The 19,684-nt window shown below is 36.5% G+C and overlaps 2 protein-coding genes across 2 annotated transcripts in view; both read right to left on the bottom strand.

Annotated features, from left to right (window-relative positions):
* The window catches only part of SYCP1 (synaptonemal complex protein 1), a 94,651-nt gene extending 90,171 nt beyond the window's left edge, over nt 1-4,480 (bottom strand). Inside the window, exons 1-5 of the mRNA XM_069090277.1 lie at nt 4,277-4,480; nt 3,074-3,184; nt 1,141-1,225; nt 949-992; nt 710-763 (exon numbers count right to left, since the gene is read on the bottom strand). Coding sequence (XP_068946378.1) covers nt 710-763; nt 949-992; nt 1,141-1,225; nt 3,074-3,181 — 291 coding nt within the window. The 5' untranslated portion in view covers nt 3,182-3,184; nt 4,277-4,480. The remainder of the gene's footprint in view (nt 1-709; nt 764-948; nt 993-1,140; nt 1,226-3,073; nt 3,185-4,276) is intronic.
* Nucleotides 4,481-6,753: 2,273 nt separating this feature from the next.
* LOC138162163 (bile acid receptor-like) overlaps nt 6,754-19,684 on the bottom strand; it is a 30,890-nt gene continuing 17,959 nt past the window's right edge. The window contains exons 5-11 of the mRNA XM_069089229.1: nt 16,655-16,794; nt 16,447-16,551; nt 16,219-16,318; nt 14,875-15,003; nt 12,047-12,166; nt 10,570-10,683; nt 6,754-7,012 (exon numbers count right to left, since the gene is read on the bottom strand). Coding sequence (XP_068945330.1) covers nt 6,774-7,012; nt 10,570-10,683; nt 12,047-12,166; nt 14,875-15,003; nt 16,219-16,318; nt 16,447-16,551; nt 16,655-16,794 — 947 coding nt within the window. The 3' untranslated portion in view covers nt 6,754-6,773. The remainder of the gene's footprint in view (nt 7,013-10,569; nt 10,684-12,046; nt 12,167-14,874; nt 15,004-16,218; nt 16,319-16,446; nt 16,552-16,654; nt 16,795-19,684) is intronic.

A 19,684-nucleotide genomic window follows, 5' to 3' on the forward strand; every position in this document is an offset into this window, starting at 1 on the left:
ATTTAAAGCAAATTATAGTAGAGAGTAACCAACAGTGACGGTAAGATGCTAGAGCTTCATCAAGATCGGAGTTCTATTTTGATTTTTTTTCACTTTTTTAGTCTTTTCTTTCCAAAAGTGTATGGTATATGATTGAATCCAAAAAAGCCATGCAACACTTGTTCCTTTTAACTCTATATATCATATTATAAAATACCATTACTTATAAATTTATTCTATAATTACTATGCCATAAACCACTACTTCTTATCAAAACATTGGTCTCCAAAATTTAATTGTTATTAATAAAAATCTTACTTTGTTCTAAAATCATACATACTCCAAAAGAACTTTTTTTTAAATGACCCACAGGAGTAGGCTAATACATTACTCATTCACAAACCAATAAACTTTCTTTGAAAACATTCAGAAGCTTGATTCTTATTCCTTTCCACACCCTGCACTCATCTATGCCCTTCTGTTCTTAGTGACTGAACTAGAAAAAAACAAAATTGTCTCTAAACAGTCACAAAACAAGAATTACATTAATTTTTACCAAGGATAAAGAAAGAAAACTAAAATATTTAAACAATTCAAAGACAGAGAAAATAATTTTCAAAAACATCTTATATTAAAACATTAAGTAAATTATTTGTAAGTAGCATTAATGCTATTATGAGAAGATATTAAAAATAATAAATAACTTTAATTTAATATAGGAATTCCTGACCTCAAACTGAGGGTTCTTTAGTTCTTCCACGAAGTTAGAATGCTCAGTATTAACCTGGAAAGTGAATAAATGTCCTCTGTAAGAAGAAAAAATTTGCTAACAGGTGTCAATACTAGCTTAAAAGTAACCCAGCATCTCAAGAGTTGATTTTCTTATTTGCAAATAAGCAATTCAACAATGATAACAGCTTAGTATAGTCATTCTGCTATAAGGAAATAGATAGAATGTATGTAACTGACCTCTTCAATCAGGGGCAAAAAATTAACTTTTTGCAAAACTGGATCTGAAAGATAAAATATTATTGTCATTTAAAGACCTAAATTTCATATCTATGTTGCACTAAATAACATGAATAGCTATCAGAATAAGAGAGGTTCAATATGTTTATGTCTTATTTTTCTAATACTGAAAATTAGCTATACTTCTCCCACCTGAATCAATGTTTTCGCTACGTTTAGATGGTTTAGTTATTCCAAAAGGCAAACCAAAATCATCTTCAACACTCTTGTTAAAACCCTAAAAATGTAAGCAAAACATTCTTAAATGCACAACAGTGTAATACTTATATAAATATATACATGTATGTATACTATACATAAACCAATACTTCAAGGATATGTTTATCAATGTAGGGTACTCCATTTAAAGATACTGATTACAACTCATGTCTTCACTAATTTCTATAGCCAAAAATACTTATAACCTAGTGGCCAATCGTCTGACAATGAACCTTTTTTAACTTTGATATCAGAATGTAAATTCCTTGAAGGGGTTGGTTTATTTTTGTCATTGGATCTCCAACACATACCACACTTCTGTTTACTGAATTAGATTGGCTTACTTAGTTCTCTCATAAGACACAAATGCCATCACTGAGTTTGTACCTGAAGTATTTCCATCTTGGTATGACTGCCCAGAATTTGTGGTCCACTGAAATAACTTTAGAAAATAGTGTCATTTATACTCAATGAGGCATACAGTTTTAGTGAAGATCACAAAATATATTTGACAAAAAGAATAAACATTTACATACTTTCATTACAAATCTAATATTATTGAATTTAATATTTCAGGAGGACTGTGATTTCATTGGTATGGGTATATTGTCCACTGATGAAGATCATAACTTTCTCTATAATTTTATGGATCTTCTTCAGTAGTTTCTGTGGCTGAAAAAAAAATTCATTCTGTGGACAATCTGGTGATAAGCCTCTCCAAATTTAGCTGTGCTGGTCACAATATCCCTACTGCCCATATCTAGAGCTATATACTATGAGTGTGGTTATGGGAAGGAATTAGACCTATAATTCTACTGATATGAGGAAATCCCTAAGGAAAATTTCTCCCATTGTAGATCTGCAACTGCTCTGCAACTTATGGTCCTAAAAGTTTAAGTGACTTGCCCAGAGTTACAGAGCTAGTGTGGATTAAAAGTAAAATTTTATCCCAGATCTTCTTGCTGCTGAGACCAGATCTGTACTATGCTGCTTCTCACACTTAGAATGGAGACTAGAAATTTTACATGTTCAAAATCCAGTAAGTACACAGATTTTTTTTTTTCAGGATAGCAGTGTGCTACAATGCTGGGCCTATAGTCTCTAAGACTCATCTTCCTGGGTTCAAATTTGGCCTCAGACACTCATTAGCTATGTGACCCTGGACAAGTCACTTAACCCAGTTTGCCTCAATCTTATCATTTGTAAAATGAGCAAAAGGAAATGGAAAACCTCTCCAGGATTTTTGCCAAGGAAACCCCAATAGGGTAACAAAGAGTCGGACATGCCGGAAAAAATGACAACACCAAAAAAGCTTATAGATTCTATATACAAAGACTGTAAAGGCTATCATTCAAGAAATATGGGATCTAGAAAACCATGTAGACAGTTATGGACCAAGAACAGAGGGCAGCCCAGGTTTCTACATTGGGTAGAGAGGATTTATGGAAGAGATCCAGTTCAACCGAAGTAGTGAAAAAATTTCTTGCAACATGTTTAACCTGTATCAACACTGTTAAGATTTCCAGGGCTTCATCAGGGGCAATATTTTATTTGATTTATTCACAAGTGAAATATATTGTAGTAGCAAAGAAAATTTACTAGTTTAGTCTAAAAACAACATTTATTAAATGTCCAGAATGTATATAGGCCTTTATATATAAATAGGTGCTAAGAACATTGGGGGAAATGCATGTTGGATACACAAAATGTTTTTGTTCATAACCAGGATATAGCATTCAAAGCCTTCCATTCTTAAGGGGGGGAGAAAAACTTTTTAGGTAAATATCATCATTGAAAACAAGACATACTAGATCTCACTATTCTACAAGCAGGAATATAAAATCCATAATATCATATTCATATTTACCTTGAAAAAATTAGTGTCTCCTCCTATAGTCTGAGGTTTAACTGCTGACACTTGACTGCTACTTAGTCTTGGTGGCAGAAACAATTTAAAGGGCTTTTCCTTTTCCATTTTCTAATCAGAAAACATCAGTTACAATGAAAATGTTGTATATTATTTCTGACAATACACAATTTACTCTTTGAAAGAAAGTAACAAATGCTTGTGGAATGAATTGCCTCTCAAATTCCTAGGGAAAAAGCCAGCAGTATAGTACCAGTGCTCCAGTACTTGGTTGGTGAAGTAACAGAATAGACGATTTGCATAGCAATAAATTGGCAACTATCTAGGAAACGAAAACATACTGAAAATCACAGGATCCTAGACCTTGAAATAGCTAATTTTCTGTTACAGTTTTTGAAACATATCTAAGTTTACAAAGTTTTTACGGGTTTGTCGTTTTAAAGTGAAAATGTGATCAAAGGGCGTGAAATTCTGACGAAGTCAAACACGCGCCTCCCCCAACCCTGCAAATTTCAGAGATACAGCTAATGCCAAAAGATAGATTGCAATTCCAAACAAATTCATCCGAGGTGGAGAAGGAAAACTTTGACTTAGCTTTAATAATTAGGCTTGAGGTAAAATGGCTGTAAAATAGGCATTTTACTGAAACTCATTTGAAACCCTTGACACATTTTTAAAGTAACTTTCAGTCTTGGGAGAATGATTGCCTAAGAGCCTAAAATCATCATCCCAAAGAGCTGTGGCCACATTTCCAAGCCTCAGAGTTTCGTTCCTGAAGCACCTGATGCGCCCTGGAGCACTTAGCACGGTGTCTGGCACACAGTAGGAGCTTAATAAATGCTTATTGACCGAAGCCCTAGGCGGAGAGGAATTGGAGCCAAGATGCCCAAATTGGGAGGCAAGTCCTAACGGAAAGGCCTAGGGATCTGGAAACCTGAGGACCCGGGTTTAAATCCCAGCTGTTGTTCAAATCCTAGCCATATCACTTGCTACCTGTCGGGTCATGGCTCTGGGCCTCAGTTTCCTCATTTGTAAACTAGTAGGGGTTGGTGGGTGTGGCTTAGGCCACCTTTCTTAATCTATGCTGTTATTAAATTTTCTGCACCCAACTCCCTATTCGCCCCCTGAGGAAAAAGAACGCATGGGGATCAAGGTGCGGGGGAGGGGAAGTTGGGGGAGGGGCGGGCGGAGATTTTCCCATACCAGAAATTTGGAGAGTTATCGTGGATTTGATGCCCACTGGTGAGCCCGGCTTCCTTCCCTTGGGCAATAAAAAGGCCACCGGCCACCTTAACAGCGCTTCAGAAAAAGCGGGAACGCCTCGAGTCAGGTCGACGTTACAGGCTCCCAACCGCCACCGAAGGGAGGCAGGGCAGTTAAAACTGACGCCAGGAAGTCACATCTCGCGAGACCGGGGGGAAGGGAGGGGGAAGGGAAAGGTCCTTGAAGGTCACGTGCTGATTCAGCCACTGCTTATTGGTTCCCTCCTCACGTTATTTCAGGCCTTAGCTTTGCTAGTGCTCTCCTGCTACCCCCAAAGAAGGTTGTTTAATAATAATAATAGCGCTTGTATAGCGCTTTATGGTTTGAAAGACTCACTGCACATGTGTTACATAAAAAAATGTTATGTCTATGAAAAATGCAAATTTGCATTATATTGTTCTCTTATCGGCTCTTTATTGAAGTTCATGTTATTCCTGGGAATGATTGTTTTCCCACTAAGTTTCAAGGATTTTGTTTTTATTTATACCCAGTCTTGCAAAGCATTACTATTACCGCGGTAGAACTCGTTGGTTCCCAAGACTGCCGACTTCACAATTTTCTCAAAATTTAACTTAACTTTTAAAATATTTGCAAAAATATTTTGCACCTTGAGAACAATATTACTTTTACAAGAGATGTAAAAAGCATACAAAAATATTAGCTATAAGGATTAAAAATAGAATTGGGCTAGATTTTCCCACCACCTATTAAAAGTTTCAAGGAGATGTTTTATCATAAAGTTTCAATATTTTTACATCATTCACAAACTTTCAAAACTGGATTTTGATATGAATTGGGTGTTAGTGTACATAATATAGTACCCAAAAAAAGTCAAAATACGGTACAAAAACGTTATCAAAATCTAGTATATTTTGCCACTTTATCAAAAATATCACATCCTAAAAAAAATATTACAAGAATAAGCTACTATTTTTTGAATTAAAAGTTTTGGAGAAAAGGAGTAAGGGAAAAAATAAAATAAAGTAAGTATATCTTTAATAAAAAGGTAAGATTTAAACAAATAAAGGCAGAAGAAGGACAAGTAGAATGCTCCTACCAGCTATTTCCTTTTTTATCATTTACAAAGTATCATAATAGGAATATATTTTAAATTGTCCAGGTATTATCTTATTCGATGTGTCATTAAAAGCTGAACTATGTTAATCATGTTTTGAAATTACTGCCACAAACTCTCTAAGAAACCATACATTATAAAAGTATTAAAAAGGTTCTCACTAGCTGTCTTATGAGTGATGAACCATTTAAACTCCATCAACCCTAGTCTCCTTATCTGTAAAATGACAATAATAATATCTTTTGAATCTGCTTCACTGCTTTATTGTGAACAATGGATAAGATCATGGATGTAATATGCTTTGCATATTTTAAAGCTACTATATAATAAATACCAGCTATGAACCTCTCTAATCCTGTTTTTTCATCTCTAGGTTGATAATAAACACTACATCAATGTAAGCTTTTCTCTGACTACACCTATTGCACCAGTTAGTCTTTTTTCCTTCCTCATTTTGTCTAGAAATTGTCCTTAACTTCCCTCAGCTATTCATTAGTTCCACAATCATCAACAGTACTACATAAGGACTTTTGTACCTCTAAACAGGATGGTCTTAGATGTCCCTTTACTGACTGTAACTGTTTTACAAAATAAGACAAGCACTGATCCTCTTTTTTTTTTTCACTAAAATGTTGGGGTTTTCACACACTAATCCTTTAATATTCATTCATTAATTCTCTGTGTCAAACTTGGTTCAAATGTTGAAGTACATAAAAAAAGAAAGCAGAACTAAGAAAATAATATATAGTGACTAAATTAATGTAAGTGATAACAAAACTAAAAAAACAATAATTATCATGATCTATCTTGCTCTTGGAAAACTAATAATGAAATGTACCTCCTCCTCACTCAGTCATCCAGGCAAGTAGCCAGACACTTTCCTAAGGGTTAGGAATAGACCACTACTGTCTTTTGTTCAGTCTCATGGGGAGACAGTGTGCAAACAGCTATGTATAAGCAGGATATAAAAAAAGGCAAATTAAAGATAATCTCAGAAGGAAGGCACTAAGATTAGGAGTATTGAGAAAATTTTCTTGTAGATGATGAAATTTTATCTGATAGTTAAAGGAAACTAGGGAAGCTAAGAGGTAGAGATGAGGAAGGAGAGAAGAAAGGGAATGATGGACATGAAATACCGATAAAAGTTCAAATTGGTGGTGTCTATTTTCTGTTACAAGGTAGGATACATGGGGGAGAACAGAAGAGAGAGGGAGAAGTGGTTAAAGGAAAATGACTGTACTGTTAAAAAAAAAAAGGCACAAAATGAGACTTTTTTTTAAAACAAAGTAAATGAACAATTCTGTTTCAAGAAATTTACAGGAAAAAAAAATAAGGAGATAGTGGAATCTCAGCAATATTCATTCAGTGCATATCCCAGATCTCACACAGTAAACTATTAAGTTTGGGGTCCTTGGATTTCCAGGTGATCAAAACTTCTGAATGGTTGTGATTCAGTGTTCTAAGTTCAGTAAGTCTTCCTATGAGACGAGCAAAATGTTGAGGATCTTCTGGATGATATATTTTTGAGTATTTATACAAAATTCCTAAAAGTGGTTCCTGTAGTTTTTCAACATGTTGTTTATTTTTCAGTAGTGGACGATCTGAAAAACAATACCATAATTATCTTAGTATTTTCTGCTAAAACACACAGAATAACAATGCAGTCTAGTCCTTAAAAGAAATTATATTTCTAAGAAATAAGCTACATGGGGGTGGCGTCAAGATGGTGGAGTAGAAACAGGACTTCTGAGGGGCTCCAGCTTCCACCTCCTCCAATTCATGTAAAAGGTGACTCTGAACAAACTTTGGAGCTACAGAACCCACAAAATGACAGAGAGAAGCTAACCTCCTACTGAGGACAGCCCAGCAGGCAGGCCAGCAGGAAGCCATCAGTGCAGTGCTCTGGGAGCTGACCCCAGCCCTGAGGGAGCCTGAGGTTTTAGCCTCAGGTCAGCCACAGTCAGCCTCCAGCTGGAGGGACTTCAGATCACCAGCAGCTGTGGCAGTTTCCAGAATTATCAACCCATAGATGCTAAGGACAAAGTGAGAGGTCAGTGCAGTGTGGACTTTGGGATCCAGTAGTTTTGGAGTATGGTCAGCCCTTTATCCCCTGCAGGGAGAAGCGGCTGAGGTGCCGTGGCCATGCAGCTGCCACCACATGGCAGCTTCAGCTCCTGGCCTGCAGATTGTAGGGGGATCAAGAAACCAGTCTGAGGGGAAATCGCTCTTGCTTTAACCTGCTTGGATCTGAATTGCGGTCTAGGGTGGAGGTCCTGGGTGTGTGACTAGCTTGCCAGAGCATGTGAAGGCTTCAGAGAGGGTACCCAACTAATAGCTCCAGCAACTGAGAAAAACCCAGCTATTTGGGACAAAGCTCCCCTGTCTGGTAGCAGAAACCTACTGTGGCAAAAAGCTCTAAAGTCAAGTAATTGAGTGGCAGCATGAGCAGGCAAAGCAAGCAGAGAAACCTAACTTTACACTCCTATTTTGGGTCATAAAGGATCAAAGCATGGAACAGGAGGAAGACAGTGAAATCAGAACTCCTGCACCAAAAGCTTCCAAGAAAAATACGAGCTGGTTACAGACCAAAGAAGACCTTAAGAAGGATTTTGAAAACCAAATAAGAGAAGTGGAGGAAAAATTGGGAAAAGAAATGAGAACGAGGCAAGAAAATTATGAAATGAGAGTCAACAACCTGAGTGAAGAAAATAACACCTTAAAAAATAGACTAACTCAAATGGCAAAAGAGGCTCAAAAAGGCAACGAGGAGAAGAATGCCTTAAAAAGCCAAATTTGCCAGATGGAAAAAGAATCTCAAAAGCTCACTGAAGAGAATCATTCCTTCAGAATTCGATTGGAGCAAATGGAAGCTAGTGACTTTATGAAAAATCAAGATATTATTAAACAGATCCAAACAAATGAAAAACTAGAAGGCAATGTGAAATATCTCATTGGGAAAATCATTGACCTGGAAAATAGATCCAGGAGAGATAATTCAAAAATTATTGGACAACCTGAAAGCCATGATCAAAAAAAGAACCTAGAAATCATCCTTCAAGAAATTCTCAAGGAAAATTGTCCTGATGTTTTAGAACCAGAGGGCAAAACAGAGGTTGAAAGAATCCACTGATCACCTCCTGAAAAAGATCTCAGAAAGAAAATTCATAGGAATATTATAGCCAGGTTCTAGAATTCCCAGATCAAGGAGAGAATATTACAAGCAGCCAGGAAGAAACAATTGGAACATTGTGGAAACACAATCAGGATAACACAGATCTGGCAGCTTCTACACTGAGGGATCAAAGGGCTTGGAATATGATATTCCAGAGGTCAAAGGAGATGGGATTAAAACCAAGAATCACCTACCCAGCAAAACTGAGTATCGTGTTTCAGGGGGAAATATGGTTATTCAGTGGAATAGAGGACTTTCAAGCATTCTTGATGAAAAAACCACAGTTGAATAGAAAATTTGACATTCATATACAAGAAGCAAGAGAAGCATGAGAAGGTAAACAGGGAAAAGAAATCATAAGGAACTTATCGAAGTTGAACTATTTACATTCCTACATGGAAAAATGGGAATTATAACTTATGAAATTTTTCTCAGTATGAGAATAGTTGAAGGGAATAGAAATGTTTATATAAATATATATATACATATACATATATACACATTACATATATATCTATATAGGAGGGTATATGTATGAATACATATGTGAATGTGTGTATGTATGTGTACAGGTATACATAGACAGAGCACACAGGACCAATTTAATAGGAAGGCATGATACTTAAAAGGTGAAATTAAGTGGTGAGAAAGGAATATAATGAGAGGAGATGGGGAGAGACAGAATGGGGTAAACTATCTCATATAGAAGAGGAAAGGGAAAATGGTTACAATGGAGGGGAAGAACAGAAAGGCAAAAGGAAATGGGTCAACCTTATTCTCATTGAATTTGGCTGAGGGAGGGAATGACATACACACTAAATGGGGTATCTCACCCTACAGAACAGTAGGGGGTAAAGGGGATGAGAGAGGGGATGATGGAAGGGAGGGCAGGCTAGGAGGGAGGGAAGTTGGAAGCACCCACTTTTAAAAAGGGACAGGATCAAAGTAGAGAATAGAACAAGTGGGAGGTGAGATAGGAGGAAGGGAAATATAGTCAGTCTTTTACAATATATCCACTATGGAAATTTTTTGCATAGCTATACATGTACAACTTATATTGAATTGCTTATCTTCCCAGTAAGGGTGGGTGACAAGGGAAGAAGGGAATGAATATGGAATTCAAAGTTTTAAAATCAAATGTTTAAATATATATATATGTATATATATAGACTATTATTAATATTATTTTACATGTAACTGGGAAATAAGTTATATAGGCACTGGGGCATAGAGATTCATTGTGCCCTACTGGAAAGTGGGAGGGGGTATGGGAAAAGATATGGGAGAGAGCAGATTGGAGGAGGGGGTATCCAGTGGGATTGCTATTTTGGGATGGTGGGTAGGGGAAAAACGGGGAGAAAATTTGTAACTCAAAATCTTGTGGAAATGAATGATGTGAATTAGAAGTTAATAAAGAATTTTATTGAAAAAATAAACTACACAATAACTGTGTATGCAAGTATTCACTCAAAACACAAAATCAGCACAAGATGAGCAAAAAATCTTTGGGGAATGGAGGTGGGAGTATTTTAACCTCGGATTTCATCTCTATGGAGAACTCCCTCTATGGATGCAGACCAAAGGTTACCTCTTGCCTGTCTATGGTCATACAACTAAATTATATAAGAAGTAGAATTTGAATGTAGGCTTTCCTAACTCTAAGGCTAACCCTCCATCCAGTAAGCCACACTGTCTGTCTGTTGATGTAATTGTAGCCCACAAGTTTCATATACTTCCATTTCCAATTTAATAAGTATTTGGAATGTAATTTTTTATTTTAATGTTTTGCTTTTTGGAGGGGGAGGGGAGGGCAATTGGGGTTAAGTGACTTGCCCAAGGTCACATGGTTAGTTTATTTTTGTGTCAAGTGTCTGAGGCTGGATCCTAACCCAGGTCCTTCTGACTCCAGGGCCGGTGCACTACTCACTGAACCACCTAGCCACCCCTGCAATGTATTCTTTACTAATCTTTCATAATTGATTTTACCTGAAAAAAACACAGTTGTTGCTGCAAGCAGAGCATACTCAGTTTCAGTAACATTAAGTTCTCCCATGCTTTTGTAGAAGTAAAAGAGTGCAGTAATAAAATCTTCAGTGATACCTTTGAAAACGTAAAGTAAAAATATATCAATAAAAATTCAGTGCTGAATCAGACATTGCAATTGCCATTTCTCAAAACAATTTAAGAGTAAGAGAATCTTAGAATCAGAAGGCACCTCAGAAACAATCTAGTTCACCCCATTCTTGAATAAGAATCCTCTTTACAATAAACCTGAATACTTACTCTGTTTTCAAACAACCAATAATTGTTTATTAAGTGCCTTTAATAGCTCCAAATATGAGAAATTTTCCCCTTATATTCTAAATTTACCTGTTTTCTACTTCTATTAATCACTCCTTTTTCTGCTGTCTAGCCAAGCAAAACAAGCCTAGTCCCTCTTCTATATACTAGTATTTAAAATACTTGAAGGAAGTTGTCATGTCCCCTTCTGTTTTTTCTCCTCCAGGCTAAACATCCCCACTTCCTCAAACCAGTATTCACACAGCATGTTCTCAAGACCCTTCCCCATTCTGATTTGTCTCTTCTGAACACTTGCCAACTTACCAATGGCCTGCCTAAATTATGTCCTACTCAGAAGTGAACACAATATGTCAGATATGAAAAGGAAAAGACTCCCCGTCCTGTATACCATACCTTTCTTAATGTAGCCTAGGGTTGTTGCATTCCCCTTAAGGCAGCCTAAGATTTGGCTCCCCTTCACCTGAGGTCTTTAAGCAAAGGTTGGATAACCCTCTGATAGTATATCACAGAATTCTTTTTCAGGCAAAGCTTAGGGTAAAGGAAGGTCCCCTCCAAATTTGACATTTTATGATTCTGTGCATTAGGTTTTTTGATGACCATATCATACTGTTGATTCATAAAGAGCATGCAAATCATGAAATCCCAAAGATTTTTTTCCAGATAAACATCCAAATCTCTTCCATTTTAAATTTAAATGAAGGGGGGTTTTGTACCTAAATGTAAGATAAAATGTATCTCTATTAAATTTCATCTTACTAGATTTGGCCACTATTCTAGCCTCTCAAGATTGTTTTGATCATTGGATGACAGATCAGGGATTTAGAACTACAGGGTACCTTAGAGATTATCTAGTCCACATGTGGCCTCGAGGCCACCCTGATCTAGTCCAACCTTCTTCTCTTATAGATGAAGAAAGTGAGGTCCAGAGAAATCAAGTTACTTGCCCAAGTATACAGTGGTAATAAATGGTGGATCTAAGATTTGATCCCTGATTTATTAAGTCAAAATCTTGACTTGTTATACAACATATTAGCTATCCCTCTTAGCTTTTATGTCCTACAAATGTAATCTGTCCAAATCTAAGTCACTGGATAAAAATATCAAACAGAAAAGAAGAACTATCTCTTCCAATGTCAGTCAAGATTTATAATGCTCATTTTACCAGATGTAGTAGTAGAAGTTGGACTGTCTTCATTGTGAGGTTTTTCCATAGAATAAATAACACTTTGATCAGCATTCTGATTGTGATAATTTAGTGAATGATCAGAAAACCTTACAGCATCTGATAAGAGAAGAAAACATGAAGCTTTGATTTTTTTTTAATTTGTTATTCAAGCAATTCTGTTTTGTATCCTTCATAGCCAAATGACCAAAATAGCGTATTTGTTGGGTGTGACCATATCCATGAGGGACAGATTGTCTTTCCAGCATATAATATAGTTTCAGGAACATAGTAGGTATTAATAATTACTTGTTGATGAATTATTATTTTATTTACTATTAAAATGTCAGTAAAGATCAAGCAATGTTTCATTAATTCTATTCAAATAGCAGGTAGATAACAATTTTTCAAAGGTTCTCTATGATGCTTAAAATGCAGAGTGACTACCTTAAAAATCAAGTCATTCAAAATTACATAGTTTCAAATGTATTTGGAAATATGTTTTTATATTTACTTATTTATTTTTAGTTTTCAACATTCACTTTCATGAGAAGTTGGACTGTTCTAAATTTTCTCCCCCTCCCTCTCCTCTGCCTTCCCCCAGATGGTGTGCAATCTGATATAGGCTCTATATATACATTCATATTAAACATATTTTCACATTAGTCATATTGTAAATAAGAAATAGTTTTAAAGCAACTGGTGTAGAATAGGTGGCTTTCTTTATTACTCATCAATGACAAAAGGAAAATGTTTACAATAAGTAAAAGTATTTGATTGCCATAATCAGGGACTAAATTTAACAGAATTTATTAATGTTAGAGTTGTCGATTTATAGCAATTAATCAACAAGTATTTTTTAATCACTCACTACATTCAGGCACTGTACTAGGCACTGGAGACAAAAACAAAGAATAAAACAATCCCTACTGTGAAGGAGATTACATTGTAATAAGGGAGACAAATATATTTATATGTTATGTATTTATATCCATGTGTAAATAAAAATATAAAGAAATTATACATAAAGTAGTTATAGGAAGGAGGTAGTAATTGAACTGTATCTTTGAAAAAGAAAAGGTTCTCTTGGGACAGCGAGGTGGCACAGTGAATAGAGGACTGGCCCTGGAGTCAGGAGGACCTGAGTTCAAATCTGACCTCAGACACTTAGCCCTAGCTGCGTGACCTTGGGAAAATCACTTAACCCCAATTGCCCTGCCTTTCCCCCTCAAAAAAAGGGGTTCTCTGAGGCAGAGATGAGGAGGAAGTCCATTCAGGTATGGGAAACGGCCAACGAAAAAGGCACAAAGATGGTGGATGGAGTGCGGTGTGTGAGGAACGGAAAGAAGAGCAGTTTGATCTTAGAGTTCAGAAGGGGAATAAGGTATAATGAGGCTGAAAAAGGAGATTGAGGTGAGGTTGTCAAGGTTTTTAAAAGCTAACCATAGGAGTTCATAGTTTATCCAAGAGGTAGTAAAGAGCCATCAGGGTTTGCTGAGTACAGGAGAAAGATCTGTGCTCAAGGAAAATCTCCTTGGTATGTTTGTGGAGTATGGACAACAGTGGAGAGAGACTTGAGAAACTAAGAAGGATTAAGAGGCTGTTCCAATAATGGATTAGTGATGATGAGCAATACTAAGTTGTACCTGTGTGAGCAGAGAGAAGTCAAGTGGCAAAGATGTTGGAGAGAGAGAAATAGCAAAATTTGGCAACTGATTGTGTACGTGGGGTGAGGGAGAGTAAGAAGTTGGAGAAAATGTTTAGTGGACCCGGGAGACCAAAAGAATAGTAGAATCTTTAATCACTATGATAACTAACATTTATATAACACTTTAGGGCTTACAAAGAAAGCACTTTACATTTATTATCCTATGTGTTCCTTTCAACAATTCTGAGGGTTAGATGCTATTTTTAACTCCCTTTTCCAGAAATGGAAACTAAAGTTGAAAAGACTTAAGAATTAAGCCCAAATGGGGCGGCCAGGTAGCACAGCAAGTAAGAGCACCGGCTCCAGTGTTGAGAAGACCTGGAGATCGAATCCCGGCCTCAGACACTCAGCACCACACCCAGAAATAACTGGCTGTGTAACCTTGAGCAAGTTACTTAACCCTGATTGCTTAAAAAAAAAAAAAAAAAGAATTAAGCCCAAACTCACACAAGTTCAACAGAAATAGGGAAGTTTGGAAGAGGAGTAGTCATGGGTAGGATGATAAATTCTATTTTGGACATGTTGAGTTTGAAATGTCTCTTAGATCCAGTTTAAAATGTCCAATAAGGGGTGGCTAGGTGGTGCAGTGAACAGAGCACTGGCCCTGCAGTCAGGGGGACCTGAGTTCAAATCCAGCTCCATACACTTAACACTTACTAGCTGTGTGACTTTGGGCAAGTCACTTAACCCCAATTGCCCTCCAAAAAGAAAAAAATTTTATAAAATATCCAATAAGCAGTTAATACCAGGATTGAAGCTCAGGAAGAAAGACATGGGGTAGGGGATACACACACACACGCACACGCACACACACACATATGCGTGTATATCTGAGTCATCAACTTTTAGATGATAATTAAACCCATGGTCACCAAGAGAGTGTAAAGAAGGAAGAGAAAAGGGTTCAAGACAGAGCCTTTGGAGAACACTCACAGTTAGGGGAATAATGAGCCAACAAAGTGGAGAAGTAAGGATGGTAAAACACAAAGAAAGAGAACTAGGAGGAAATAGAGTCACTAAAACCTCAGGAGGGAAGAGAATGCAAAAGAAGGTGGTCAATAGTGTCAAATACAGCAGAGGTCAAGAAGAAGGAAGCCCAAGAAAAAACTAGCTTATTTACTTTCACTGGATGATGAAAGACATTCATTAACTTTCTGATTATAGATTTGAGCTGAACGGAGGAACATTGCTTCAACTGTTGACCCCTTCAGCAATGCAATCTGATCCTCACTGGCCAAACTTTCAAATCCTGTAAAAAAAAGATATGTTTAATTAATGAAAGAAAATTTTCAGCTATGGATTGAATTCAAGTCACTCCAAAGGTGAATAAAATACTTTGATTCATATTTGTGGTTTTAAAATATTTTGTTAATACTGCCTGGTTAACAAGGCTTTGCTATGACAAATACTAAGTGACATTTTTTTTGGGAGGGGGGAAGGTAGGGCAATTGGGGTTAAGTGACTTGCCAAAGGTCACACAGTTTTGTGGTAAGTGTCTGAGACCACATTTCAACTCAGGTCCTCCTGACTACAGGGACAATACTCTATTCACTGCACCACCTAGCCACCCCTACTAAGTGATACAGATAATGGAACTGCAGAGTTCTTATTTTGCAATGTCTTGTCTGGAGGGGTTTTTTTTCTCTTTTTATCCATTAGATTAGTAGCCTGATTTTCTATTATTGTGGATTTTTTCCTTTGTTTACTTAAGCTATAGCTACAAAATAAGTTAAACACACATATAAAAAAGCCAAATGAGTTCTTTGACCAACTCAATTATCAAGTTTGTCAAGTCATTCAAAGAACAATTTTGACTAATCATTTTTACTGCCCTGATCAATTAAATCAGTCAAAATATTTTGGAGGAAAATTAGTATAGTGGAAAGTATGGTGAATTTGGAGTCAGGCCATTTGGGTTTGAATTCCTACCTACTTATGTGGCTAGGAGGGAAATTACTTACCCTCAGTTTGTCAATATATTGCAATGGAAAGCATTCTGGATCTGGAGTCAAATGACATGAGTTTGAATACCGGTTTTGCCATTTGCTACCATTACCTTGAGCAAATCACTCTAATTATTGGGAACTTAGTTTCCTCAATTATTAAAGACTTCTAAGGTCCATTCTAGTTCTGAAACAATGATCCTAGAGCTTCATTTTCCTCAGCTCTAAAACAGAGGTAACACCTACCTCACATAGTTATTGGGATATGCTTACCTAAATGTGAATTGTTGTTATTATATTGACATATATGTAGAAACAGCCTGAACAGAAAAAAAATTGTAAGGATGTTAATTTTAAATGACCTTGGCATCAGCCATTTCCCCCAACTTCAAAATCTTTAATAACTAGAAATAACTGAAAGTTTTCTTTCTACTTAAATTCCTCTACTCTCCTTAAAACAAGGGAATAAAATGAATCTGTTGAGTTTAGTGACTTTTTAAAAAGTCTTCAATGAAAACTACCTGGAAGTCTCTTTGTAAAATCCACCAACACCTGAACATGAAGCACTGCTGTCTCTGAAAGCCGCAAGAAACTTTCTTCGGGATTTGCATATTCCTGGAGCTAACACACACAGAAATAGAATGAATGAAAATTAACTTTATAAAAAAAAACTGTCGAGATTTTATATTATTATTATTGTGACGATATTGCTGATTACTTGTTATTTCTTATAAATAATGCCCACATACTAATTTCTTTGCTTCCTCTAGTGGAATTGTGTATCTTTGATGAGCTGCCACGATGTGATCAATGAGCTGATGTTCCACTGGAGTTAGTTCTACTCTGTCCTGTAGCTTTAAGAAAATATAAGGGGGAGGGGGAGGAATCATGTATATAGTTTATGCCAAACAAAAGAAGTAGGCAATTAATGTAGTTAATGATAACTAACGTGCTTACCACTTTTCTAGATCTAGTTGTAGATGACACATGCTTATTATCTGTTCCTTCTTCAACTTTGATGTTACAAAAAAAGCTGTTCTTTTGCTTGAAGTTTTTTCGAAGTCGTTTGGATTTACACTGTACTTCCGTTAGCAAACCTGTAATATTTCAAAATTCATATTTATAATGTGGACATAGGCCTTTGCTGGGGAAGCCAGAATCCTCCCTGCAGAGGATGCTAGTTTTGCCACTTCCTCCTCCATTGTTCTAGTGTCCTCTTTGATGTTTATTGGAGGGTTAAGGCAATTTACCTGTCCTGGTGCTCATTACCAGGATTGGACAGAACTAGGAAAAATAAATGGAAAGGGATGTAAGAGTTTATCCCCAAATGGAAAAATTCAATAAGAGGCATGGACATATACCTTACATTCAAGGAAAGACTTAGAGCTCCAAATACATTCAACCCAAATATTCCAGTATATGATTTACTGAGTTGCAAAGAATGGATACCTGACTTCAAAGGAAGAATAGAATTCCCTATAATGCCTGGAAAATAAAAACTTTTCTATGCATACTAATTTATACTTTAGCTGGTTTGTTTTTCTTTGTATACATTCTCATGTGATCAATAATGCTTCACTAAGCATCAACCAAATGTCTCTACCTCTTGGAAAAACCAACCAAGCAGCATACACTACATTAAATAAGGGTGAGTGGGTGGGCATGGCCTACTTAGGCCTATATGTCAACATACCACCTTACACTCACCACACACTAACCAACCGAGTTGGGGATGAGGGGGATAGGAATGGCATACAACCTGTACCAAAAGGCATGAAAGTGTTCAATGGAAATTTAAATTTTGTTTCCTGACGCAGCTAGAAATCAACATTTTTAGTTTAGAACTAAAGTGTTTAGAACTGCCATTTCTTTTATACAGCACATAGACTGGAGAGGTTGTCCAACAACAGATTGGCAAATGTATTAACCTGCATGGTGCCTTGCAAACACAGGGTGCTTCATTAAACTCTTGATTGATTGATTGACCAAACCCAAGATGTGTTGGCCTGGGTGCTGACAATTTCTTAAAGAAGTAACATCAGTGGTGACTAACAACAGTAGAAAACAGATTTAGCAACTACACAGATGGAATATGATAGCAGGAATAAGGAAAAATAATCAAAGCAGATGCAAATACAGAGCAAAACAGATGGGTCAGGATAGCAAGGAAGTTCTTAGAACACAGTGATGAGCTACAGGAAGTATACAAGGAACAATGGGACACAGAACCACAATGTAGAGAAATACACCAAGACCTTATCCTTCACTGAAACTATGGATCAGGTCAATTGTGTAGGTCCTGAAGAAATGGAAAACCTCCCAAAGGGGTGGGTTGATGGACTATTGAGAAAACCCAAGTTCTCTTTCTCTTTTGGGGGTCCTCAACCCCACAGTAACATTCAAAGTCCAAAGCAACTATATAGGCACCTATGAGAGGTAAGGTTCACTGGAGGGAAATATTTCTTTGACTGTTTATGAATTTTGTTAGAAGTCCTTTTTGTATTTTTTTGTCATTTGTTAGGAAACTTTTCTATGTCCTATTAGTCTGGTACTAGTAAAGGAACTGGGGATACATAGACAAAAATAAGAAAGTCAAATGCTGATGTTTCCAGAGAAAACTCTGTGTGTGTGTGTGTGTGTGTGTGTGTGTGTGTGTGTGTGTGTGTGGAGAAGGCAGAAAAACATTTTAGAAGCCTCCAAGATCAAACTTGGTCTGGATAGGCACAGACCTTCAGATCTAGGCTGCAGGTTACATATAAAATTATTCCTAGAAATTCAAACAATAATACTATGGTACTTTGTATATATAAGTACTTCTATGAATCATCATCCATTATAAAAATTTCTTGTGTATCGGTAATATATTCATTCATTAATTTTTTTATTTTTCTGTTCTTTCACTCCTTTGTTGTATCATGATTCATCTAGTTACATTCAGTTTTGAACCATGAATTCAACCTAGTGGTTCATAGGAACTTGTCTCTCCAAACTAGAAATTCTAACCATGCTACTCTAGACACACTATCAGGTTAATTCTAGGCTGGTAGCAACATACTTTACCAATTGATTTCTAAGGATAGACAATATGTACAATAGTCAAATAATCTTATCTATGTGTGAGGGCGAAACTTGACTTTATATCACAGTGTCATGAGGGTATCTCATGAAGACGAAAATGAGCAAAGTCTCTTTTTGTCTTTACAAACAGGAAAGGATATCAAACACTCTTTTAAGTAGGAAATTTTCATATTTAGTTGGTTAGGCTTAATTCTCTTTTTTTAACCTAAATAAGGCCTCTGTTTGAACTGGACTAGTCTAACACAAATGAGGAAGGGCATTATCCTATTGTTAATATTTACTTTTAGGTATTAAAGTCATTTAAAAACATTCATCCATACTTAGCCCATGTGGAGCGATTTACTAAGTGCTATGTTGTGATTCTCCATGCTCAGTTCCTTCTTAATCATGGCATGGAGGTAGCCCTCTGTTCTGAAAGGTTGGGCTAATAGAGCACAAGCTATGACAGATCTTATCATGCAGGGAAGGCTTTTTATAATAGTTGGGTGACAGACTCTATAGTACCTGAGGATCAGTCTAGCTATATGCAGAGAGCTTCATCCCTAAGTCAGACAAAGGTCATTAATTTCTCAGTCATGACAACTCTTGAAGTTGTAGAATGGTTATATTAATGGGGGAAATAAAGACTTCTTAAGTATTGAGGGAAACAATGTGCTACAATGGGAAAAAAAAACAGAATCTGGAATCAAAGGATCTGAATTTCAAACTTCCACTTTTGCTACTTACTTAACCTGCATGACCTTGGACAAGTGATTTCTTTCGACTACAGTTTCCTTTTCTATCAAATGAAAGGGTTGGACTCAATGACTTCTAAGGTTCTATAATCCTATGCTGGGGGGAAAATAGAAGATAGCTTCTGCTCTCAAACAACATATCTTCTATCTAGGCAAGGAGACACAGTCCATGAAA

Source organism: Petaurus breviceps, unplaced genomic scaffold, assembly GCF_028583685.1.
Source record: "Petaurus breviceps papuanus isolate PSGF00001 unplaced genomic scaffold, PetGlider_PUasm1.0 186, whole genome shotgun sequence".
Classification (NCBI taxonomy): domain Eukaryota; kingdom Metazoa; phylum Chordata; class Mammalia; order Diprotodontia; family Petauridae; genus Petaurus; species Petaurus breviceps.